At 38.2% G+C, this 26,204-nt stretch overlaps 1 protein-coding gene across 3 annotated transcripts in view; it reads left to right on the top strand.

The window, feature by feature from the left end:
* Positions 1–26,204, top strand: part of CCDC102B (coiled-coil domain containing 102B) — a 226,467-nt gene that overhangs the window by 152,039 nt on the left and 48,224 nt on the right. For all 3 annotated transcript variants that reach the window (XM_049698009.1, XM_033406083.2, XM_004279998.3), the window contains exon 6: positions 3,958–4,128. In XM_049698009.1, the coding sequence (XP_049553966.1) occupies positions 3,958–4,128 (171 nt within the window). The remainder of the gene's footprint in view (positions 1–3,957; positions 4,129–26,204) is intronic.

Here is a 26,204-nt window from a genome sequence, read left to right as displayed (position 1 = left end):
AAAATAAAATATATCACATCATGGTTTTATGTATTTCTACCATTAAAAATATATTAGAATAAGCTTGCTCTAAAAATCCATATGGATCTTTTTTATTGACTTATTCTCTTTTTATATGCAAATTATTAACTCTTTAAATGAACATCTATTTGGATGCCTTCCAACTGGAGGTCTGTAAGTAAGCTACAGGGGAAATTGAGATTTCAGATAAAAGCATCAAACAAAACATATACAGGGGATTATGGTTTGTGATCCTAAGTGCCTTTACTCTAACGTGCATTCAAAGAAAGAACTGGGGGTGGGGGGGATCTCATCACAAGAATAACAAAAAAAATGAGTCTATAGTAGCAAAGGTCATAGCTTTGAGAATTAAGGAAGAAATCCATCTCTCTCCTGAAAGTAAAATTGGGGTATTGATGAACTAATGGATTAAAATGTCAAAGAACCTGTGAAGTCTTAGAAGATAAGGCCTGCTAACAAGGTTAAAGCCAGCCGGGATATTGTTTTGAAACAATGAAAAAAGGAGGAGTAATTTACAGCTAGTTTGGCCATAAGCAATGTGTATAGCCTCTCAGAGACTGAATGGGGAAAATAGAAAAGACAAGAGAGAGAAGGTATGTGACGAGTTCAGTGATAGTAGGTACTTGGCTAATACTAATCTCTTTCACCCTAAACTGATTTTTTTTAAATATCCTTACTAATGAAATAATTTTTTTTCTCCTATGTTGAAATCTAGTTTTCATCTTTTTAGAATAGAAAGTAAAAGGTATCCTATGAACATAATTAAAATACATTTGGCTATAGATTCAGTTTGATATATTTTCTCGTAATGAAATGTGCCCAAGGCCAGGCCAGGTCTGTGGACCTCAGCTGTAAGCATGATTCTCCTATTGGCCCAGACTGTTGTATCAGTACCTCCAGGCATACATCTTCCTTGTATATTTTTAAGTGCTTAAAAATCCTAGATCACCTCCTCCCACCCAAGGAGACGTCTCATATTTCATTGCTCGGTTAGGTTCCATCTACCTTCCTAAAACATTTACTGGCAAGAGTAAAGTTTACTACAGTTGGCATATACTAATGGTCCTCAGACTTTATGTTGAATTATAAACATCCGGAGGGCTTGTTAAACCCAAGGTTGCTGGGCCTCAACTCCTGAGCTTCTGATTCAGTAGATCTTGGATGGAGTTCTCAGGGTATGCTGATGCTGCAGGCTTGGGGACCACTCACAGAGAACAGACTGTTGGCTAACACATATCCACCTCCTGGGCCTGAGAATAAGGTGGCCCTCCCTGAGCAAATGGCCATGCAGTAGAGCATGAATGAGGTCTGCCTAAAGGATGACACATGCTTGGGGTGGAATTGGTACTGACAAACAGCAATGATTTTCCTTCCCTCCTCCCTCCCTCCCCTCCTCCCTCCCCTTCCCTCCCTCCCCTTCCCTCCCCCTCCCTCCCTCCCCCTCCCTCCCTCCCTTCCTATATGCACATCTCAAAGGTTCTTTTTGTTTACTTAGCTCCATTTAAACCAATCTAAGTGAATTGTACAAGCCTAAAGTCAAAGCATTAACTATCTGAGAAATAATTTTACTAAATCACAAAGGTTTTGTTTTTTTTTTTTAGCGGTATGCGGGCCTCTCACTGTTGTGGCCTCTCCCTTTGCGGAGCACAGGCTCCAGACGCGCAGGCTCAGCGGCCATGGCTCACGGGCCCAGCCGCTCCGCAGCATGTGGGATCTGCCCGGACCAGGGCACGAACCCGTGTCCCCTGCATCGGCAGGCAGACTCTCAACCACTGCGCCACCAGGGAAGCCCCACAAAGGTTTTTTAGGTAGTTGCATAATTCCTGAGGAAAAGCCATCATTTTACAGATTTGCTATAACTCTTCCATTAAGCTCTGCATTACTTTTGTGGCAAATTCTTTGTTTGCCAGATCAAGAAAATTTTCATTAAATGCTCCATTGTCATTCCAAATAATAGAATTGTGTTCCCCACTGCATATCTTTCTGTGAAAGCATAAGGTATATAATTTGGCATTGGAAAATTGTACTCTGAAGAGAAGAAAGGAGAAATCTGTTTGCATTTTAAATGTGGTTTGTGATGTAATTTGATAAAACACTGCCATGAAGCCGTAAACTGCACTGTTACTGTGAGGCAAGGGAAGGGACCATGAGCCTGTCGCATCAACTGAGGTCTAGCTGCCTGTCCAAGTTTGCCTGTTCCCAGCTGCCCTTCAGCACTGCTCAGGTTTAAATACCAATGGTTGTGATTCTGACTCTTATGGGGGCCAGGGTTTTCAGAACAGCAGCAAGATTCCAGGAATCTCTCAGTTATTTGATAGATTGCCATGGAGGCGTGGTGGGTGGCTGGTGGGCGTGGGAGCCCTCCTCTGCCTTTTCCTCCTCCGCCTTTTCCTCCTCCTGGCTTCCTGAGAGTGGTCAGCAATTTCTCCCAGGTCCTGCGCTCTAGTCCACACCCTCTTCTCACATCTGCAGGACATTTACCTGTTTGGTTGGAGTTCTGTGTTTCATAGAGACCAGGAGGCTACCAGTAATCAATGGTGTCATATCAAAATTCACTTTAGGGCTTCCCTGGTGGTGCAGTGGTTAAGAATCCGCCTGCCAATGCGGGAGACAAGGGTTCGATCCCTGGTCCGGGAAGATCCCCCATGCCGTGGAGCAACTACTGAGCCTGTGCCATAGAGCCTTCGAGCCACAGCTACTGAAGCCCACACACCTACAGCCCATGCTCCGCAACAACAGAAGCCACCGCAATGAGAAGCCACGCAGAGCAACAAAGAGCCAACGCAGCCATAAATAAATAAATAAATTTATTTAAAAAAAAAAATTCACTTCAGCTTTTTGTTTTTAGGCTCCACACTATTTTGCATTTTGCTTTACTTAATAGAATATTGAGAGATATCATTATACAAAAGGCTGCCATATTATATTTTAAGCATTAAAAAGCTTAATGTTTTATTTAATCAGCTCCATATGATAATATTATGACAATGATCTTCATTTCCAATCATTCACTATTAACATAAAAATAATGCTGTGCTACATGTCCACATGCATACAGCATTTCACACAACTGTGTGTGTATCTGTAGGACACAGTCCTGGAAGTAGAATGGCTGGGTTGGAGTTTTAATGCATTTTTCATGTTAAATAGTTTTGTCAACATTTTTCCATGAATGAATCTCAGTTTCTTCACATTTTACCAACAGATTATTTTATCACACATAATCTTGCCAGTCTGAAGACATGAGGAGTAGCATCTTGATGTGTTTCTTTTCATTATACTTTTATTTTTGATAATGGTAGATTTATATGCAGCTGTAAGAAATCTGAGGCCAATTAATGTAATCTGTCAATTCATGTCTTGTAGAATGTTGATTATAACAAGATTGACTGGAGATCCAGTCACTTCATGGTGGATTCACTCTGGATTTTCCCCAGGGTCAGCCCCTTCAGGTCTCTGAGCCAGATTCGTGTGGTTTCAGGAGGGTGCCTTTCACGGCATGAGTACAGCAGCACAAAACTTTTTTTTTAAGAAAAATAATTAAAAGCAGATAGTCTGCTAACTTTTACTACTTAGGCTGATTTAGCAGATGAACAGTTCTTCTTGTGCTTATTTTTATTATATTTTATTCTTCATTTATGGATATGAGAGTCCTCTTTTGGAAAGCATACATAAAAACTAAATTTGCACAACATGAAAAATGGGTCATTCCCTCAAGCACGTAAAGAGTTGCACTGTATTTTAGCCACACAGAAATACACCTTCCACCTATAGTTATATGCGAATCATAATATGTAATTGCAGAAATGTAGCGTTCCAGATGCCTAATCTGAATTCTTCCTAAAGTGCTTTTCTATTTTTTCCAAACAAGTTGCCATTCTTCTGACTTTATCAGAGGAAACTATAAATAATGGAATGCCTGTTTTCTTTTAAAAGGAACTGTTGGACCTTCAACATGCCTACCATAAACTAAGCAGGCAGCACCAGGCAAAGACGGCAGAAATGACCCACGTCAACAACCTCATGGATCAAAATGAGGCCGAAGTGAAGAAACTGAGATTTCAAGTAGAAGAACTAAAATGGGGACTCAACCAAAAGGAAAATAAGGTATCTTATAAGTGGAACATATGTCACATAGATTCAAAATTGCATTTCATAGCATAGAAAAAGCATTTTCTTTATTAGCATATGGCATTGCTTGAGGTAAAAACTTCACATTTTTAAAAATTAAAATCAAAAAAGTGTAAGTGTAAGGAGAGGAAACTATTATGTAAACAACATGCTCATTTTTGTAGTGTTAGTAGTGCATTTTTTACGTGTGCCCTATCGCTTCAGGTATGTTTTAGCTTGGTCATGTGGGGAGGCATGGTACCATAGGTATCATTAAAACTTGGTATTGGGCTTCCCTGGTGGCACAGTGGTTGAGAGTCCGCCTGCCGGTGCAGGGGACACGGGTTCGTGCCCGGTCCGGGAAGATCCCACATGCCGCGGAGCAGCTGGGCCCGTGAGCCATGGCCGCTGAGCCTGCGCGTCCGGAGCCTGTGCTCCGCAATGGGAGAGGCCACAACAGTGAGAGGCCCGCGTACCGCAAAAAAAAAAACAAAAAACAAAAAAACAACTTGGTGTTTTAAGTTTTAAGCTTTAATTCTATATATTATAGAAACATGATGTATGTTGTAATTACATGTTATGATATATATATTCTCCCCAGCGCTCTCTGATGTTTAAAGAATGTAGGCATCTTGTTTTGTCGTGAAAGGTCAACTTGCTAATGATTTATGGCATGTTTAAGAATGGGATACCTTGACAGTACACCTGCAACAGGGAGGTGTGATTTCAGCTGCAATTACAGACAACAAAGAGATTTTTCTTGAAAGAAGCGGTCTCCACTGTCAGCATGATAGCGTCTGCCACCCCATGGCAGCAATTACTTCAGATGGGGTTCCAGGCATGGCATCTGCTTCTAGCGGACAACTTTTGAGGCAAAAATAATTACTTCCCTGGTTAGAGAGACTGTTTGCAGATAATGCCAAACAGTTGGAAATTTTAAAAAGAAAACGGAATTGTTTTTCCAAGGGGTAATTCAGTAACAGAACACAGTCCACATTTTAAGGTTTAATTTTTCATCAAAACTATCCCAGTCAAGCACACTAGATTTTCTAATCTCATAACATCACACGAAAATAGAATGATTGGACCAGTGAGGCTCATACATCGTCCCTGGTCTCACTAGGGCTGACTTGGCCGTGGGCATTTCATCCTTGATGTCTCTTTTTATGAAGACATATATGTAGTTTTTAATGGTGTGCGTGAGTAGTGAGGCTGGACTGTGGAAGAGTAATTCAGGAGAGGAATGTAGAGTGGTTTGGGGTTTTTATTTTCATCATAGCCATTATTCTTGTGAATAGTTTTGATATAAAAGCATTTGTTGCAAGTGGTAAATAACCTTTGTGTTTGCCAACATAGGCTTTAAGAAATTGCTTGGGACTGAATCATCAGCAAGGAAATTGTGATAATACACAGTTTTCCAGGGCTAATAAAGTACTAGTTCCCAAAAATCTGATACAGCCATCTAATCATGTAATTTTAAAAACGGCCGTGGTTTTAAGAAGAATTCTGTTAGTTGCCCCTCCCTGTAGGAGAATCATTCTTCTCACATCATCATCAGGCTTGGCACATGTGACATTTGCTTTGCCTGACGAGCAGAAGCTCCATGTGCCACTTACCATCAGGGGCTTTATGAGCCCAAACAGGGCTCTGCCGTGCCTCTTTTCCCATGTGTCTTTTCTGCCTTGTCTCATGTCATGAGGCCAGCAGGTGCAAAGTAGACATCATCCTCTCAGTGTGAATTCTGAAGTGGAAAGGATATGGAGCAGAGCCTTTGCTGACCCAAATGGATCCACATGGGTAAAAAAAAAATCAATATTTGTTGTGATAAGCCACTGACATTTTGGATTTGTTTGTTGCTATAGGAGAACTTAGCTAAAGCTGACTGGTATGGTCAGCTTATATTGCATTGACTCCAGTGCCAGAAGTAGGTGGTGAGAAAACTTATTGGAGGTTAGAATGATGGCAACGCATTTTATGGAGTCTTGAAAGGTTTGGTACATTATATCCTATAATACCTTGGAAAGCTGATGATGGACAGAATGAGCTTGTGGTTTTTAGATGAATAGGTATGTAGCTAGTATTTCTTGTTTGCTATTGGTGTGTTTGACAAGTGCCTAAGAGAGAGATGAACTCAGAAAAGACTTGTCGAATTTTCAAAAAGATATGTAAGATAATACAGAAATTTAAGTAGTTCTGTGACTGCCAGGGTCTGATTTTCATTTGCAAATGGTAATACATAAAACTGAGGATGGCTTTGAACAACGAACATCAATTAAGGTTAAGCTTAGGCAAGAACCAATTCAGCAGTGTGGCCTTCAAGCCTGTTGCTAAAAGCTCTTAATTAATGTCATTTTGTATAAATCCTTGAAGCTGAACAAAATGGCACAGGGAGAAGAGAATGAGATTGTGCTTCTCTCAGAACATCCCACAGATTCAAGGCAACTGCAGGTAGCTCAGAGACAATAGAATGTCTCCCAGAGAACTGCAGATGGGACAACTGACCTGTGGTATTTGCTGGAATCAAAAGAAAAAAGAACTTGTTTTTGTGAAAGATACGCTGGCAAATGAGCTTCCAGCCTGGGATAAAATAGACTGATTTATCAGGATTTGAAAGAACTCTTCATTCCTCCAAACTTCTCGGACAAGGAGCTGGCTGGGCATGCTGTCCACACCTGAGAAGGAGTAACGTCCAGAGCCATATTCAAATAAGGACATGGTGAATAATGCAAAAGGACCACCTAGAGAACAAAGACCATGGAGAACTACAGACTAGGCAGCTAATATCAGGGAGGAGAACCCAGGCCGGATAAAGGAGCATTCCCCATGAGCAGAACAGGAGCTCCTTGAAACATCTGCACAGTTAGATTTCATAAGTATTTTCGGTTTTCTTTTCTACATGGAAGTTTTTATTGCAGTTTTCCTGTCCTAGTTTCACTATAGTATATTGGGTGGGTGAGGGAGGAGAGTATAAATTACTTGCCTTTTGAGTACGTAGCTTCTGGAGCAAGAGAAGGTGTATTGAGATCTGACATAGATATGAGATCTTTGACTTTGAGATCAAGGTTGTGATTGGAAGGTTGCTTGGGTAATTTCTCTTGGAGAAAGGGTGAAAATTTTTGAATGCTGAAGGAAGGAAAACAAACATTTGTGACCAGGAAGATGGGCTGTGTTGTATTGTATGTGAGAGCAGGAATGAGTGAAAGGGTATGTGTGTGTATTTTAATATTTGTTGCTCCATCTGTGGGAGGAATATAGTTCCCAAGCATAAATGGTGGGCATGGTCCTGTGAGGTCTTTGGCGAGTGGAATTTGTGCAGATTTGAAATAGAATCTTTTGGAACTATAATTCCATATGGATAAGTATTTGGACATATTTCATATCTGAAGCTTAGAAATAGATGCATTGAAATATATGTTCAAAACATAAAATAGTTCAGTGTTCTGCACCTCTCCATCCAATCAGTTGATCACCGGAGAGGATTGATCCAAAGCACGATCAACTCATATGGGTATTGTAATCTGGATTATTTAATTGCAGTTGTCAGTCTTCAGTTTTTCTTTGATTAAAGGTCATACGCTTTCTGGTGGCTGGGAATGAAAATATTTCTCATGGAAATAAGATTTTGCATTAGATAGCAGTCAACATTTCTATAATTTGACTTATCATAGAGAAGCAAAGGAAATTCTGTCAGTTTCACTGCTGAGCTTTTAAATTTCATAGTAACAAATTCTTCAAATTGCAATTAGTTGAAATTAATGTTTAATTGGAACTGTCAAATACAGAGTTTCCAACTCCCACAAGTCAACAAATTTTAAATAAATGAAAATGAGATATTAATCCTCTATACTGAAAAGAGAAATAGACACTTGGGGGCCCATAAGAGAAAACCCGGGGTCTGATTAAAGAAATGAGCAAATTAAAAAATTCATTTTGGATGAGTTGCTTTTCTTTAAACAAACTTACTAAAAAAAAAAATTCTAAATTGATGTGTATTTGTTAGAAGTCAAACATTCTTTTCTCATCATTTCATTGAAGCCATTATATGATGGCAAATTTTAATTGAGACTTCATTATTGAATTGCAGAACTAATTACATATATATCCACATAAAAATACCAAAATAACTTAACCACTTTAATAAATATGGTGGGAAAAACAGTCTAATGAATAATACAATGATGCAATAACCAAAGTTGGTAGAGACAGAACAGATAGTACCTAAGAAGCAAGGAGTATAATATAAACAATTACTAAGACACATGGGTGCTCCACACTGTACTAGTATCAAGAAGACTGAAGGACTGAATGAGATAAGGCTTGCCAAGGAATATTTTAAATTTTGTAAAACAATATCATATCATATAAAGAAGGAAAAATTTTTAAAAAGTCAACTATCATAACACCATCGTATCATATTACTTCAGTGTATATTAACTTCTAATGCCTAGGCAATTTTATGCAGAATTGCAGTCATCATTTGAAATAATATACTCTGCTTTACCAGTTACCATAATCAGTTTTCCTGCTGCTATGTAGTTTTCATACTTGGTATTTCAAGGGGTGGGATAATATTTATTTCCTTGGATATAAATTTATTTAATCAACCAAGCCTCCTTTACTGAAGGTTGTTTGGATTTTTTTTTCTCAACATAACTGTACCATGACTACCTTCATGTACAGTTGACCCTTGAACAACATGGGTTTGAACTCTGTGGGTCCACTTAATACGAAGATTTTTTGATAGTAAATACTACTTTCTACGCAGTTCGTGGTTGGTTGAATCCGCACACATGTAGGGCCAACTCTAAGTTATAGGATGATTAACTTCTAAGCTGTTCAAATTCAACTGTACAGACCTTTTTTCCCCCATTGGAAAAAAAAGTTTTCTAAGTGGAATTATTGGGCTTAAATGTTATGAATATAATATGACTCTTGATATATTCAGAATTACTAATTTTCTGTGCTTCTCAGCGATAGGTCAAATTGTGGAATTGTTGGCTATTATGAAAAATCTTAACTGCATCTTAACTGATGCAAAAGTAAGTTAAATCTCAAATGATTTGTTTATAAAGCTAAGAGTTTAATCACTCAGTTTGCTGAGTTGTTAATTGGATTTACTCTCAATTTCAGTTTCTTCTTTTGTTAAATTCTTCTCCCTTACTCTAGCTCAATACTTACTCTTATTTTCTCTATTTATAGATTAGTAATAGATTCTATTAGTAAGAGGACTTTAAAAATACGTAGTGATTATGTTGTGTTAAAAAAGATGTAAATCAGGGCTCAAGTAGTTCTTAGCCCCTAGATGCCTACAATTCACAAACCAAGCAGCAGAGGGTGAGAGTTAGCCTATAATAATCAACAAATAAAAGTCCTATGGTGAGGGAAAAAGAATCACCTAACTTTTAGATGACATTCCTGCTTTCAGAAATTCATGGATTTTTTTCATAAAACTGAAGTTTGATATAAGTGCTCAGCACAATTGTAAGTCAAATATAGCTATAGATAAAATATATTCCCAGTGTAAAGGTCAAAGTCTAATATGATTTTCTAACCAGTCTGTGCAATAAATACCCTTTGGAGTATTTTTTTTTTTTAGATATTTAAAAAAATTTTTTATTTTATATTGGAGTATAGTTGAATAACAATGTTGTGTTAGTTTCCAGTGTACAGCAAAGTGATTCAGTTATACATATACAGGTATATATTCTTTTTCAAATTCTTTTCCCATTTAGGTTATTACAGAATATTGCATAGAGTTCCCTATGAGAAACAGTAGGTCCTTGTTGGTTATCTATTTTAAATACAGTGGTGTGTATATGTCAATCCCAAACCCCCAATTTATCCCTCCCCCCAACCTTTCCCCTTTGGTAACCATAAGTTTGTTTTCTGAGGCTGTGAATCTGTTTCTGTTTTGTAAATAAGTTCATTTGCATACTTTTTTTAGATTCTGCATATATTTGTCTTTGTCGGTCTGACTTCACTTAGTATGATAATTTCTAGATCCATACATGTTGCTGCAAATGGCATTATTTCATTCTTTTTAATGGCTGAGTAATATTCCAGTGTATAAATATACCACATCTTCTTTATCCATTCATCTGTCAATGGACATTTAGGTCTTCCATGTCTTGGCTATTGTAAATAGCACTGCAGTAAACATTGGGGTGCATGTATTCTTTTGAACAATGTGTTTTCTCTGGATATATGCCCAGGAGTGGGATTGCTGGATCATATGATAGCTCTATTCTTAGTTTTTTAAGGAACCTCCATACTGTTCTCCATAGTGGTTGTACCAATTTACATTTCCACCAACTGTGTAGGAGGGTTCCCTTTTCTCCACACCCTCTCCAGCACTTATTGTTTATTGACTTTGATGATGGCCATTCTGACTGGTGTGAGGTGATACCTCATTGTAGTGTTGTTTAGCATTTCTCTAATAATTAGTGATGTTGAGTATCTTTTCATGTGCCTTTTGGCCATCTCTATGTCTGTGGAGAAATGTCTATTTAGGTCTTCTGAGCATCTTTTGATTGAGTTGTAAAAATACTAATACTCAAGCCTCATCTCCACTAGCCAAGTCAATTTTTATGGGTGGAGCCTGTGTATGAGTATTTTTTAAAAGCTTCTCAAATGATTCTAATGTCTAGTGAAATATCAGAACCACTGGTCTAATGAGAAAAGACTGCCACCACTGAGACTCAAATTCATAACTTTGGTCCCCACTGAACACATGTGTTTACTGTAACAGATTTTACTAGTAGAGCATAAATGAAATGGCTTGCTACAGAAATGAGGCTTAGTCCATTGTAGTCTACCTGTAGCATTGTAATGTGCAAAACAAATTGATGTCTTCTAGTTTTGAGAGAAATTCAAAAGATAAAAAAATCACTTAAACAGATGGGAAGAATAGGTACTATTGAGCACTGTAAGTTCACTCTCAAAGTGCTAGTGTTTTTCTAAATGCATTGTCTGTGTGGCTTCACACTTAGCAATTATCACCTTATTACTGCTTAGCTAATTCTGGCCTCACATTTTAATGCTTCTGGTGTCAAAAAGGTGAATCTTTTCAAAAGTCTGATATCAGCAACGATGAATGTGAGAGACACTGTTTAAACCTACAGAACATTAATTATCTAAATTAACAGCTGATTTTTTAAGCAAGCCTTTATTTGGAAGGACACAGGAATTCTTTCCCAGCCCGAAATATATTTTGGTGAAATCTCATTAATTTACACCCTGCTAATTTTAAGATTGTGAGAATAGTGATAGACTGAAATTCACATTTATCTAAGGAAAAGATCTGGTAAGTGTTTCAGGTTAAGATTAAAAAAAAATAATAAAGAGGCCGGCTTCATGTTCACACGGGGACACAAGCGGTAACCACAGACCCAGGATCTGAACTGAACTGTAAAAACCAGCCCAGTTCATTTAATCTTAATTACTTCCTAACCTCTGTGTTAGATGTTAGAATATACTTGAGTGAGTTCTTCCCAAGAAGAGGTTTACAGTGTGGCTGGGGATAGTCCAACGTAAATGTCTGAAGTTAAATATAGCAAAATAAATGTCAAGATGGTGGTTTTCACAGGATGCAGCGGAAACAGGTGGCCATGTTTCTTTTCCTTCCAGGGCTATTTGTAATTATGAGTTTAATTATTTGTTGTCTGACACCCCAACCGGAATATATGGGCAAGGACCGGCACAGTCTGTGCCTCTAACTGGGCCAGCATCAGTAGAGTGGTCTCAGATGCCCCTAAAATCAAGACATCATAGCACTACAACATGAACAGAGGTCTTGCATCCTTGTACATGTATGCAGTTAATTTAAATCCTTCTAATAATTTTGCTCCACTTTCTGTGGATAATTTGAAGGGCACCATTTCCTGCAATCATTCTTCATGATCTTGCTCTTCCTTCACTTTACCAACCACCTAAATTGTCTCTGATGGTGTTCAAAACAGGCCACCCTAGAATGTGCCACTCTGACATGTGGATTATTTTGAGCTGAAAACAATCAAGGCCCATAAGACTCAGGAAGAACCTTTGAACTCCACTTACTGTCTAAAAGAACTTGCTGTCTAGGGCTTCCCTGGTGGTGCAGTGGTTGGGAGTCCGCCTGCCGATGCAGGGGACAGGGGTTCGTGCCCCGGTCCGGGAAGATCCCACATGCTGCGGAGCGGCTGGGCCCGTGAGCCATGGCCGCTGAGCCTGCGGGTCCGGAGCCTGTGCTCCGCGATGGGAGAGGCCACAACAGTGAGAGGCCCGCGTACCGCAAAAAAAAAAAAAAGATTAGTGTTTTAAGTTTCTGGTGGGTCATTTCAAAGAGAACATTCAGGGACAATTATTTTTTTTCTGCTCTAATTGGAATATTCTTTTCATGAAAAAAATCATAATTGAGCTTAATGGTAAAGCATTTCAAATAATGTTCCAGTAAGATAAAAATAAAACAAGGGACATTTTATTGTGTCAAAGGAAATAAAAATCTTTCTCAAAATTTTCTTATATGGAATATATAATGAGAAAGAGTGACATATTTAGGGTATTAATATTGTGTTGTAAAAAAATGTCAAGAGTGGAATTATACTTTTAGGTTTACATGCTTTTTAACTTTCTAAAATAATACTCATGATATTTGAACTTCTGTCTTTTTTAAAGATTTGTCAGGTAGGTCATTTATTACAGGACATTTCAGTTACCTAACTAATATGAAAACTTAAATTTTTTTTAGTGTTGCTCAACTGGAATTATGAAAAAAGGTATGACTGCTTGTATTTAAACACTCAGAACTCTAAGGCTATGAAATTCTTATGAGTCACTTTCCCTTCATGCTATAATAAATTAAGAACTTTTGAAGTTTAAAAAGCTATATATGCAAGATCTATAACTCTTCATTTGTGTGGTTCTGCTGTAGTTGGAAAATCAGATGACAAAATATAAACTGCACACAATTAGACATATTTAAATTTTTAATTTGATGCATTTCACACTCAATGAGTATAAATGCAAGACTAAAATTTATGTTGGCACAAATTATGAAGAAATATTCAACAAACAGTTATAGTCATCTCCTAAAGATATAAGATTTATGTTCTTACTATATCTTCACATATTATTGCTTTAATTAGCAGAAAATATTTTACTTTTGGTTAAAGTTATAGATTAAAAAACCCCACCAGATTCTGGTGGGCTTTTTTGTGTTGTTGTTGTTGTTTGTTTCAAGTATTTACCTGATTCATTTAAGAAAGCGAAAAGTATAGTTCTGTCACTTCTCGGTAATTGCACATTTGATTGGAAGCAATCACTTTTTGAGAGTTAAATTAGTGCATTGAATGACTGAATTGTATGTTCCAGAAGTGATAATCATATTTCAGAATACAATGGGACAGGACTCTATTAACAGTAGAAGGGTAGAGCAGAGTAAGAGAGTTGAGATCCAGAACTTGATCTAGAGGCTGGGATGGAGGGAAGCCAGAGCCAGGATGTCAACTCTAGATTGAAACCCTTTTGGTAGAGAGTCTACATCAGAGAAATCCAAAATGGGTGTTCTAGGCATGATTCTGAAGAAGCCAGGGGTAGTCTTTGAAGGTGGTGTATTGTACAGTCATCGGCATCCATCATAAAATGCACTTGCAGTCATTCGGATGGAGTTCTAAGGAAGAGCTCTTGTTCTGAAGGAGAAAACTGTAGTGATTCAATCAGGGTCCCGGGTGACAGGATCTTGGTGCTGCCCCAGCCTGGGGGAGGGGCAATGCAGTCAGTGTGTAGCTGTTCCTCTCACCTTCCCCCTCAGTCTATCTTGGTCTTTGGGGTGCAAGGCGACTGCCTCAGCCTCCTTCCTGTGTTCTAGGATTCTCCCAGTGATGCCTTGTCCATGAGTAGTTGCTAGTTGTTCTTCCTGTGTTGGGGAGTGAAGTCAAAAACAACCTCTGTCACCATCTTGGCAATGTCACTCCTCTATTCTTTTGGACTCTGGTACTGAGTACAGTATCCCAAATGAAAACTTTCAGCACTTTGCACTCTCAGTTCCTCAAATTCTTCTTTTCCAATTATCTTGTCCTTCACTCGACTTTACCAACCTACTCCCAAGGTCACATTGCAGATATTATCTTCACCAATTACTAGACTTTCTTCAGGGTCTCGAACTCTCCAAACATACTCTTTATCTTTCTGGTTTACTTTCTTCAGTACCAAGTACTACAAAACTTCAACCCCCTGGGGCATATAATCTATTGATGATACTGCTTTTTCTCTGTCACTTATCCACTTTCGTTTCTGATTTCACTCCTTGTCCCTAAATGTGATGTCTCTACATTATAATCCCTTCACTGCATATACCTTAATTTCCTTGCCCCCATATCCTTTGTAGACATTCACTTGTAAAGCTCAAGCTCTGCTTCATCATTAAATGCAACCTTCTGCTTCATCAGCTGTGCACGTGGCACTAAAGAACCTAGTGCTGTGGTAACAGGTCTTGGTTTATAGTCATGATCACTAGTCACAAGTAGCATCTTAGCATTCCAGCATTAACTTTTCTAAATGACTGTTTCACTTCCTATCTCTTTTCTAATCCCTCCTCACTCCTCCATACTCTCAGATGATAATCTTTCTTCTGAATTTACTGAGAAACAAAAACAAACAGGACTGTGGAATACAGAATATTTACACACTTCTCACCATCACATCTACCAAATTAGCTGTATCAGTTGGAACCATTATATTCTGCTTACATATCTGATCCTATGGGTGAAATTTCTCAGTTCCTATCTGTGGTCAGCCTGTATATGTAAAACAAGGGGCTTCCCTGGTGGCGCAGTGGTTGAGAGTCCGCCTGCCAATGCAGGGGACACGGGTTCGTGTCCTGGTCTGGGAAGATCCCACATGCCGCGGAGCGGCTAGGCCCATGAGCCATGGCTGCTGAGCCTGCGCATCCGGAGCCTGTGCTCCGCAACGGGAGCGGCCACAACAGTGAGAGGCCCGCGTACAGCCAAAAAAAAAAAACACAAAAAAAAAACATACACAAGTATATATATATATTCATGTGTATATACACATACATGTATATTTAAATATTTTATAAAGTATTGTAAATGAACTGACTTCCTTTAAGTACACGTTCCATTTTTGCTATTATTAAACTCTCTTTACAGTAAAAAAAAAAAAAAAAAAAACCTGAAAGAAATATATTAACTTCTTATCTTCACAACCTTCATTCTGTTTCTAATCACAGCAGTGATACTTCTGACCACTGCCTCTTTACCAATGGAAAAGTCCTCAAGGCCACAAATGTGCTCCATACTTTTAAAGCCAGTGCTCCATTCTTGGGCTTCATCTTTCTCAAACTATCATAATAATTTGACACAATCAGTCCCATTCTTAAAGTAACGTACTCTCTAGGCATCTAGAAAAATCAGTGTTTTTTTGGGGTTTCACCTTCTTCTGCCCTTCTTCATCTCAATCTTGATTTCTCTTCACGTCTTCAGTTCTATATGTGTGAGTGTCTTATCCTTTCATTTATTCTGTGCCTACCTACACTCGCTCCAAAGGTGATATCTTCAGGGCTTCCCTGGTGGCGCAGCGGTTGAGCATCCGCCTGCTGGTGCAGGGATTGCGGGTTCGTGCCCCGGTCTGGGAAGATCCTACATGCGGTGGAGTGGCTGGGCCCGTGAGTCATGGCCGCTGAGCCTGCGCGTCCGAAAGGTGATATCTTCAAACCTCGTGGCTTTAGATGCCATCTATATGCTGACAACTCTCAACTTTATATCTTTAAACCCACTTCTCTAGCTGTTCCATTACTCAGGCAAAACAATTAATCATTTTTAACTCCTCTCTTTCTCACTTATTCCATATTAAATCAATCCTCACATTCTTTAAGTCCTGTATTCCTAACATATCACAAAATGACCACCTATCACCACCCTCATGACTGCCAGCCTTGCTCAAGATGACATTATCTTTTGTCTGTTCGACACTAATGCAAGATGTTAATAACAGGGGAAACTGGGGTGGGGATGTGTGTGGGGCAGGCATAGGGACTACATGAGGACTCTTTACTTTCCTCTCAATTTTTATGTAAATCTAAAACTGCTCTAGAAAATAAAGTCTATTAAAATCCCTAAAAATCTTACATGCTAAAAGTCTATTAAGTCTGTAGTCAGTTAAACGTTTCTAGTAGTATAACATTTAACTTCAGTATCTATACTACTGAACAAACTGCATCTCCTTTTAATTACTAAGTAAACAAAATTAAATACTTTATAGCATATTGTCTGTTAGCAGAATATGGTCTTCTTTGGAAAAAACCCTCAGTTTAAATACAGTGTCTTCAAAAGGAGAAATATAATTGCCTTCCTAAATGTAGGAGGAGTAGGGCTGTCTTTTACGCAAGTGCAGTAATTATAGTGGTATCCTACAGTGATGTCAATTTTTCACAAAATTCCCTGGATAACAAAAAGTAAACAAATAGCCCAGGACATTCTGAATTGTAGGCTTTAGCTAATGCAACATTTCTTTGATGGTTACAGTTTATTTTTAAAACTGGAGGTCTCTATTACATAAAATATCTATTGTCATTTTAATGTAGAATATTTAAGGTATTAATAGCTAAATCAGTTTATGTTTATCAAAACTGAGGAAAAATTGGAACTCCAAGGAGTTGCATGATCTTTATTTCACGAAGTAGCTGTAGAAAGTCTTACATTGGCCTATCTACATGGGATGTATTCACATGATGACCTAGGTATGACGGGCAAAATGGATGTGTTGAGGGGAAAAAAAAGGCAGTAAATACCTTGTTGGATGCCCGATAGCATTCAGGAATTTTTCCAGTACATTTCCCACTTCATTCATTTATATGCATTCAGGGCATGTCGGTTTGCTTTCATTTATTTGCTTACCTCATAGTTCTTTATCAGGAGGCTAAACATGCTAGAACTTGCACACTATTAGTGGAAGCAGTCTCCATTTACAGATACTCTCAGGTGAACTGGACAGCAGCATTCCAAGCTGGTAACTTTTAAAGCATGTGTTGCTGTGTGATATTCTAAATATGAGAAGCCGCCATTCTCCGTCAGGTTGGATAATGTGCTTCCTTATTTATATATATAACCTATACACAAGGAGGTTTGGGTCAGATATTTGAGAATATTTTTCATACTGTTTCTAGAAACTTCTAGCCAAATGCAAAGTAAACCAATCATGTTTGAACTCATCCAACTTAGAAAGTACTTCATTGGGAAAACGTTCTTTGAAACAGCAGTTCTCAACTCTGAAGGTCCTAGACAATTTTTCTGGAGGTCTGTGAGGTCAAAACTGCTTTCATAATAACTTAAAGATGTGTTTCACCCTTTTTACTATATTGACTTTGTTTTGATAGTACAAAATAAATGGCAGGTAAATCTGTTTACAGTTGGTTCTAGTGACTCAGATGGTGGGCAGTGATTATGTTCAAAGAAAGGTGCAAGGAAATATTTTGAAATTTTGGAATCTGAACGTTACTCTAGTGAAAGAATGCTTCCTACCGTCTCATTGGTTTTCATATGTACAGAATTAGAATTCTGTTTTAACATATGTGCTCTACATATCTGTTTTCCATCTTTATTCCATCAGCACTAAGTCTCCTTTGACTTTCGTAATATTACTAAGGCTATGATGGCAGTGATGCATTGCAGTTAAAGTGTGCCAGCTTTATTCTACTTACTATTTAGGGGAAGAAATATTTTCTTCGTATTTCAATACTGTATAAATTTTGCAAATCATGACTACATTTCCATTTACTTATTCCTTGCTGTTATTTAAAATAGAGTTTTCTCTATCACTGTTAAGCTAAGTTGATCATAAACATTTTCTACCAGGAAATATGTAAAACAAAATACTTAAATATTTTTCTGTATTTTAAAACACTTATCCTACTGTGTCATTAACTATTTTTCTTATATTAAGCAATCCAGCTACTGCTATAACCGTAGATTATTTTAGATAACAGTCATCAAAATTATTCAGAGGAAATTAATCAAAGTTTCTTGGTAAAGAGATTTCTGGAATGATATGGCTGTTGGTTCAGTTACAAAATAACCAAGATTATAATAGACAGTTGCAGAAGTTTGGAACTCAGAAGCTTAAATATAATTCAACAAATAACGAGGTGTCCCTTTCTGTTTTAGAAACATTTTTAGAAACATTGCACTTTTGGAATCTCTTGTAGTTCTTTGAAACTTCGATTAGAAGTGACCGATAACCACGTTTATAGATTATGTATGCAGAAGTTCATTCCCAAGTAAGTTTGCATCTTCTCTTTAAAGGAAGAGTATAATATTTTAATTATAAAGTTTTCTATTTGAATCTTATTCAGTTAAAGAAGGATTTTGTTCCGTCTTAACTTTCCACCCCAGGAAAGCAACCCATATAAATGCAGTTAGGTGCCTATAAGTGAAAACAGTTTCATTCATGGAGAAGTTGCAGGGTAAGTAACTTCCACTCCATATGTTTCTGTCATTTTAGAAAATTGTAATCTGGAAAGATATTTGTATGATAGAGGAAAACATTTCTTCCTTTTATCATTATAATTATCCCTTTTATCATTATAGTCCTTTTCAAACACTTAAAGGTTCTCTTCTGAATAAAAGCTGATTCTTAGACTATGATGTCTTCCCTATCCTCTGTGGGAAATTAAGCACTAGTCCTTTGATTTATCAATCAAAAAATATCACTTGTTTCCCCTTCTCTTAACATACATATCTTGCTGTTTTTTTGTAGTCTGCTTATTTATGAAACATATTTTTGAAGACTTTTTCTTTTCTAGTTATTCTTTTCATGAATTTTATTTTGAAATAACATTGTATCTCTTTCTAATTTTGGCTATCTAATTGTTTTAAGAGCTTGAGCCTTAGCTGTAATCAATTAAGAGTAATTACTGGTTTTAAAATATTCTGTTAGTTTCTAACTTGTTTTTCTTTGTGTTTTTTTAGATACAAGTCATGTGGCTTTTAATAAGATTTCCGTTTTCTATGTTTTATAAAGGTTTCACCACATATTTGTAGAAACAGATTTTTCTGACTCACTAGCATGTTGTCACCTGTGTAGATGGCCTATAGGGTGGCAGGCACTTTCGTAATACCTAGGCTGAATTGCTAGAGTACAGAGCCATGAGGAAGAGTTTCCAAATCCTGTTATAATAAGTAAAATTGAGTAGTTCTGTACTGAATATTCTTGTTCTTAATGTTTACATTCCTCTAAAGAGTTTTACAATTCTAATCACATTTCATCTTTGCATTTCTGTAACTGATGTTTCTGCAATTTCCTTTTCTTTTGGTTAAAACAACGAGGAGTAACAGTATTTTTATACCCATGTTCAACATTAGTTGGAGATTAAGCCTGGTGATTCAAGACCTGTGATAAAAGATTAAAACTTGGGACAAAAATGGTGATTTCATTTCTTTCATTAAGTTTCATGATGCTGGAATTCACTACAGTATCCAAAGGCAAAGAGGCACATAGCCCAGTGCTCTTACAAAGCTTCCTTCTGAAAGCAGACATCTGTTGTGTGTTAATTGAGTAAAATAAAACAGGGAAGGAAGGATTGTTTGTTCCCTGGGTACTTTATTAGTGTTCTCTACTATTCAGATTCTCAAAGAGGAAAGTGGGAAATATATACATCATGGTGCTGATCAAATACAAGTGCTGTTGTCATGAAAATTAATATTATTTGACAATGTTTTGTCTTCCTTTGATGTTAGACAAGATATTGTTATTCTCTGCGCAAACACTTTAGCATATTGGTTAGGTGAATGCAACTTGAAGTCAGTGTTAATAAAGATCAATATCAAAACCTTTGTGAGATACCAGTTACAAATTAAATATACTTAGTGTTTTCTCACACATCTTGATGAAACTTTTCTACTCTGTGGAAATAGATGCCCTATAGTTGTCTGTAATTTGGATAAAATTAGCACCAATTAAGTGTCCCTTATCAAGAAACCACACCATAAACACTTGTAATATTGCTGCCCCAGGTGATCCAATGGAATCCTGAAGTGTTCTCTCAACTACAGATTTGTCACATAATATCATAGCTTTGATTGTACAGTTGCTATGGTACCCTGAACAAATACTCAGTATTAGTCTCTCAGGACATAAATTAAGAATCATCAGTATTGTAGGATGTCAGGTGCTTAGCTCCCACTGACCATGATGCTGTATTAATTTATTGAAAAGAAAAGAAAAATAACTCTGAGCTGAAATAAACTGTTTACTAGAATGCTTTGTATATAAATAAATAGTCACATAAGATTATCTAGGTCAATACATGTTAAAGCAACGCCAATAATTGTTAGACTCCTTAAGGCATCAAGTCCATCCAATTCTTGAATATTTCAGAAGTTCATTATATAGAGACAAAGCAATGAAATAGTCTAGATTCACGTGATACTATTATTTAAGATAACATTCTTAAGAGCTCGAATCCTTGGATATATCCAATTGGCTTAATTCTATTGTAGATACCTTGGAATTAATTTTCATTTGGCTTAATATATAAATATAGCAACTGAAATGTATGCCATATTTACTCTTATTGTGTTTATTTTAACGTCTTTATTGAGATCTAATTCATATACACTTTTAAAGTGTTCAATTCATTGGTTTCTAGTAAAATAGAGTTGTCCCACAATTACTACAATCTAAGTTTAAAACATTTTCGTTATCTCAAAGAAGAAAACACAAACCCATTATCAGTCATTCCCCAGTCTCCCTATACCCCCAGCCCTTGGCAATCACTAGCCTACTTTCTATCACTGTGGAGTTACCTATTTTAGAATAGGTAACTCCTATTCTATAGCATCTATAGAATATATGGCCTTTTGTGACTGGCTTCTTTCACTTAGTATAGTGTCTTCAAGGTTCATCCATATTGTAGCATGGATCAATACTTCATTCTTTGTATGGCCGAATAATAGTGCATTGCACGGATATAGCACATTTTTTTCTTCATTTTTCAGTTGATGAGTATTTGGGTTATTGGGTTGTTACACTCTTTGTCTACTATGAATAATGCTCTTATGAACATTCATTTACAAGCTTTGTGTAGATGTTTTTATTTCCCTTGGATTGCTGGATCATATGGTAACTCTGTTAACGTTTTCTTTTATTGGTGTATCGTTGTTTTACAATGTTGTGTAAGCTTCTATTGTACAGGGAAGTGGAGTTCCCTGTGCTATATAGCAGGTTCCCATTAGTTATCTAATTTATACATATTGGTGTATATATATCAATCCCAATCTCCCAATTCATCCCACGCCCCCCTTCCCCCCTTGGTGTTCAAATGTTTGTTGTCTGTGTGTCTATTTCTGCCTTGCACCAAACTCTTCCACAGTGGCTGTACCATTTTCCATTCTCACAAGCAATGTCTGAGGGTCCCAATTTCTCTGCATTCTCACCACCACTTGTCAGAGTTCATCTTTTTTATTACAGCCAACCTCGAGGAGGTGAAGTGGTACCTTATTGTGGTTTTGATTTGAATTTCCTTAATGACTAATAATGCTAATCCTGTTTTCATGTACTAGTTGACTATTTGTATATTTTCTTGGGAACAACTTATTCAGATTCTTTGTCCATTTTTTAAAAAAATATTGAGTTGTGTTTTTTGTATATTCTGGATATAAATCCCTACTCAAATACATGATTTGCAAATATTTTCTCTCATTACATATATTGTCTTTTCAACTTGATAGTTTCATTTGAAGCATAAAACTTTTAGAAATAATTTTAATCAAGTCCAATTTGTTTATTTTTTCTTTTGTTGCTTGTGCTCTGCTGTTCTGTGTAAAAAACATTGACTATTTCAATGTCATGAAGATTTACTCCCATGTTTTCTTAGAGTTTTATAGTTTTAGATATATTTAGGTCTATGATTCATTTTGAGTTAATTTTTATAAATGAGGTGAGCATAATTCAGAATTATGCTTGTGGATATCTAATTGTCCTGGAACTACTTGTTGAAAAGATAATTCTTTGCCTCACTGAAGTATCTTGACACCCATATCAAAATCCAGCTGACCCTGGACTCTTGATAGACATTTAGGTCAATGGAATAAAAGTGTATCCTTCTGCCAGTAAAGCATTGTCTTGATTACTACAGTTTTAGTTAAGTATTGAAATCAGGAAGTGTCAGTTCTCCAGATTTATTCTTCTCTTGTAATTCTTCTGTTCCTGTTTTCATACTTTTGTTGTTGCTAAGAATGTTGAGCTTCATCACAGATTTAACCACATGTGTTCCCAAAGAGAAGGAAATACTGGCACTACAGTACAGCTACTTGGAAAATTATTCTGGGTTGGTTTTGTTTTGTTTTGGTTTTGGTTTTGGTCACTAAGATGACAATAAAACCTTTGGGGAAATAATTGATTCACATCATTGGGAATGTAATTTTTATCATTCATTCACTGTAAGGTCCACTTAGAGAAAACTGTCTCCAGGTTTCCCAAAATAGTTTCCTTAAAATGGGAATCTCTCAAATCTGAACCATGTGTCATTCTTTATTGAATTACTCAGTTGAACCATTCACTTAAAAGCAAACTTATTCCTTTTGCTCTGAAGAATTTAATTCTGTCATTCAGCTGAGATATAGTACTTTCATTAACCCTATATAATAATTGCACTGTTACCTTAGCTCATTAGAAAATTTATAGTTTAGTAAATTATTTCAGCAATTACATTTATGCCCTGCTTATTACTTGTTTAACATTTCTTAAACATTTTAACAATTGTCTGGTAGGCAATAAATCTACTCACTTTACGTGGAAAGTACTTGGAAGAAATTTAGTAGCCAGTTTCATGAAAGGCCTGTGAAATTCAGTGACATGTATTTAAAAAGAAGGCCAGTAAGGAAACTGATAAATAATTCTGGCAAATCACACCTATTATCATGGATTACAAGACCACAGAACATTTAGTATTCTGTTAAAGTGAGATCACATTTTAATTTTGAATACCTTAGTAAGAATTAGCTGGAGTCACTGAATATAAATCATCCAATAATTTCCATATAGGTAGCAATAAGATATTATATTTAATAACGAACTTAATTATGACATTGAAATATATGTATAATCATGTAACACATGCTATATACTTAGCAAACTTCTCAAAAGGCAACCACTTTCCATCAGAGATCACCAGCAAGTTTTAGTAAAATGTTCCTGTTGATTTTAATGATTTGTTTTTAGGTGAAGAGCATATTGTGGTATAATCCTTAATGAAATGGTTCAGAATATTTCAGTTCCAATTAAAAATATCTGGAAAATTAGTCTGTACTAATTATTTAAAGTCAGCAAGTTGTCATGCCCACTTATTCCTTACAAAGGCTCTACATTACATGAGTTGGGTTTAGGGAATTTGTGAACAGGACACTTATCTGAATTTGTGCCATCTTTCCTCATTACCTTAATCAAATTCCAAACTGCAGAGATTATAAAGACACCCCACTGTGGATGCCCTAGAGCAGAGTTGGAGCAGGTTGGCCAGAAAGAGTTGCCAGAATACCCAATGCTAAACATGTCACTTCAATTTCTGTGCCATGGGTCCCGCTCAGTTGCTAATGGAAAGATGTATCAAAACTGATTATCAGAAAATAAGAAAGAACATTGAGTATAAGAACATGTGAAGGGACTTCCGGGAAGATGGCGGAAGAGTAAGACGCGGAGATCACCTTCCTCCCCACACATACACCAGAAATACATCTACGCGTGGAACAACTCCTACGGAGCACCTACTGAACGCTGGCAGAAGACCTCAGACCTCCTAAAAGGCAAGGAACCCCCCACGTACCTGGTTAGGGCAAAAGAAAAAACTAAACAGAGACAAAAGGATAGGGACGGGTCCTGCACCAGCGGGAGAGAGCTGTGAAGGAGGAAAAGTGTCCACACACTAGGAAGCCCCTTCGCGGGTGGAGACTTCGGGAGGCGGAGTGGGGGAACTTGGGAGCCGCGGAGGAGAGCACAGCAACAGGGGTGCGGAGGGCAAAGCGGACAGATTCCAGCGCAGAGGATCGGGCCGACCGGCACTCACCAGCCGAGAGGCTTTTCTGCTCGCCCGCCAGGGCGGGCGGGACTGGGAGCTGAGGCTCCGGCTTTTGTCGGAGCGCCGGGAGAGGACTGAGGTTGGCGGCGTGAACACAGCCTGCAGGGCGTTAGTGCACCGCGGCTAGCCGGGAGAGAGTCCGGGGAAAAGTCTGGACCTGCCGAAGAGGCAAGAGACTTTTACGTCCCTCTTTGTTTCCTGGTACACGAGGAGAGGGGATTAAGAACGCTGCTTGAGAGAGCTCCAGGGACGGGCGCGAGCCGCGGCTAAAAGTGCGGAGCCTAGAGACAGACATGAGACGCTAAGGCCGCTGCTGCCGCCACCAGGAGGCCTGTGTGCGAACACAGGTCACTAGCCACACGCCCTTCCGGGGAGCCTGTGCAGCCCGCCACTGCCAGGGTCCCGGGATCCAGGGACAACTCGCCCGGGAGATCGCACGGCGCGCCTCAGGCTGCAACGTCACGCCGGCCTCTGCCGCTGCAGGCCCGCCCCACACTCCGTGACCCTCCCTACCCCCCGGCCTGAGTGAGCCAGAGCCTCCGAATCAGCGGCTCCTTTAACCCCGTCCTGTCTGAGCAAAGAACAGACGCCCTCCGGCGACCTACACGCACAGGCGGGGCCAAATCCAAAGCTGAGCCCCTGGGAGCTGTGAGAACAAAGAAGAGAAAGGGAAATCTCTCCCAGCAGCCTCAGAAGCAGCGGATTAAAGCTCCACAATCAACTTGATATACCCTGCATCTGTGGAATACCTGAATAGTCAACGAATCATCCCAAATTAAGGAGCCCTGTGGATGAAAGGCTCTTGGTGCTGCAGCCAGGAGTCAGTGCTGTGCCTCTGAGGTGGGAGAGCCAACTTCAGGACACTGGTCCACAAGAGGCCTCCCAGCTGCACATAATATCAAACAGCAAAAATCTCCGAGAGATCTCCATCTCAACGCCAGCACCCAGCTTCACTCAACGACCAGCAAGCTACAGTGCTGGACATCCTATGCCAAACAACTAGCAAGACAGGAACACAACCCCACCCATTAGCAGAGAGGCTGCCCAAAATCATAATAAGTCTACAGACACCCCAAAACACACCACCAGACGTGGACCTGCCCACCAGAAAGACAAGATACAGCCTCATCCACCAGAACACAGGCACTAGTACCCTCCACCAGGAAGCCTACACAGCCCACTGAACCAACCTTAGCCACTGGGGACAGACACAAAAAACAACAGGAACTACGAACCTTCAGCCTGCAAAAAAGGAGACCACAAACACAGTAAGATAAGCAAAATGAAAAGACAGAAAAACACACAGCAGATGAAGGAGCAAGATAAAAACCCACCAGACCTAACAAATGAAGAGGAAATAGGCAGTCTACCGGAAAAAGAATTCAGAATAATGATAGTAAGGTTGATCCGAAATCTTGGAGATAGAATGGACAATAGAATGGACAAAATGCAAGAATCAGTTAACAAGGACCTAGAAGAACTAAAGATGAAACAGGCAACGATGAACAACACAATAAATGAAATTAAAAGTACTCTAGATGGGATCAATAGCAGAATAACTGAGGCAGAAGAACGGATAAGTGACCTGGAAGATAAAATAGTAGAAATAACTACTGCAGAGCAGAATAAAGAAAAAAGAATGAAAAGAACTGAGGACAGTCTCAGAGACCTCTGGGACAACATTAAATGCACCAACATTCGAATTATAGGGGTTCCAGAAGAAGAAGAGAAAAAGAAAGGGACTGAGAAAATATTTGAAGAGATTATAGTTGAAAACTTCCCTAATATGGGAAAGGAAATAGTTAATCAAGTCCAGGAAGCACAGAGAGTCCCATACAGGATAAATCCAAGGAGAAATACGCCAAGACACATATTAATCAAACTGTCAAAAATTAAATACAAAGAAAACATATTAAAAGCAGCAAGGGAAAAACAACAAATAACACACAAGGGAATCCCCATAAGGTTAACAGCTGATCTTTCAGCAGAAACTCTGCAAGCCAGAAGG

The sequence above is a fragment of the Orcinus orca genome, chromosome 15, assembly GCF_937001465.1.
Source record: "Orcinus orca chromosome 15, mOrcOrc1.1, whole genome shotgun sequence".
NCBI classification, from domain to species: Eukaryota; Metazoa; Chordata; class Mammalia; order Artiodactyla; family Delphinidae; genus Orcinus; species Orcinus orca.
Note: the sequence above shows the minus strand (reverse complement) of the source record. Positions and strands in the feature narration are given on the sequence as shown.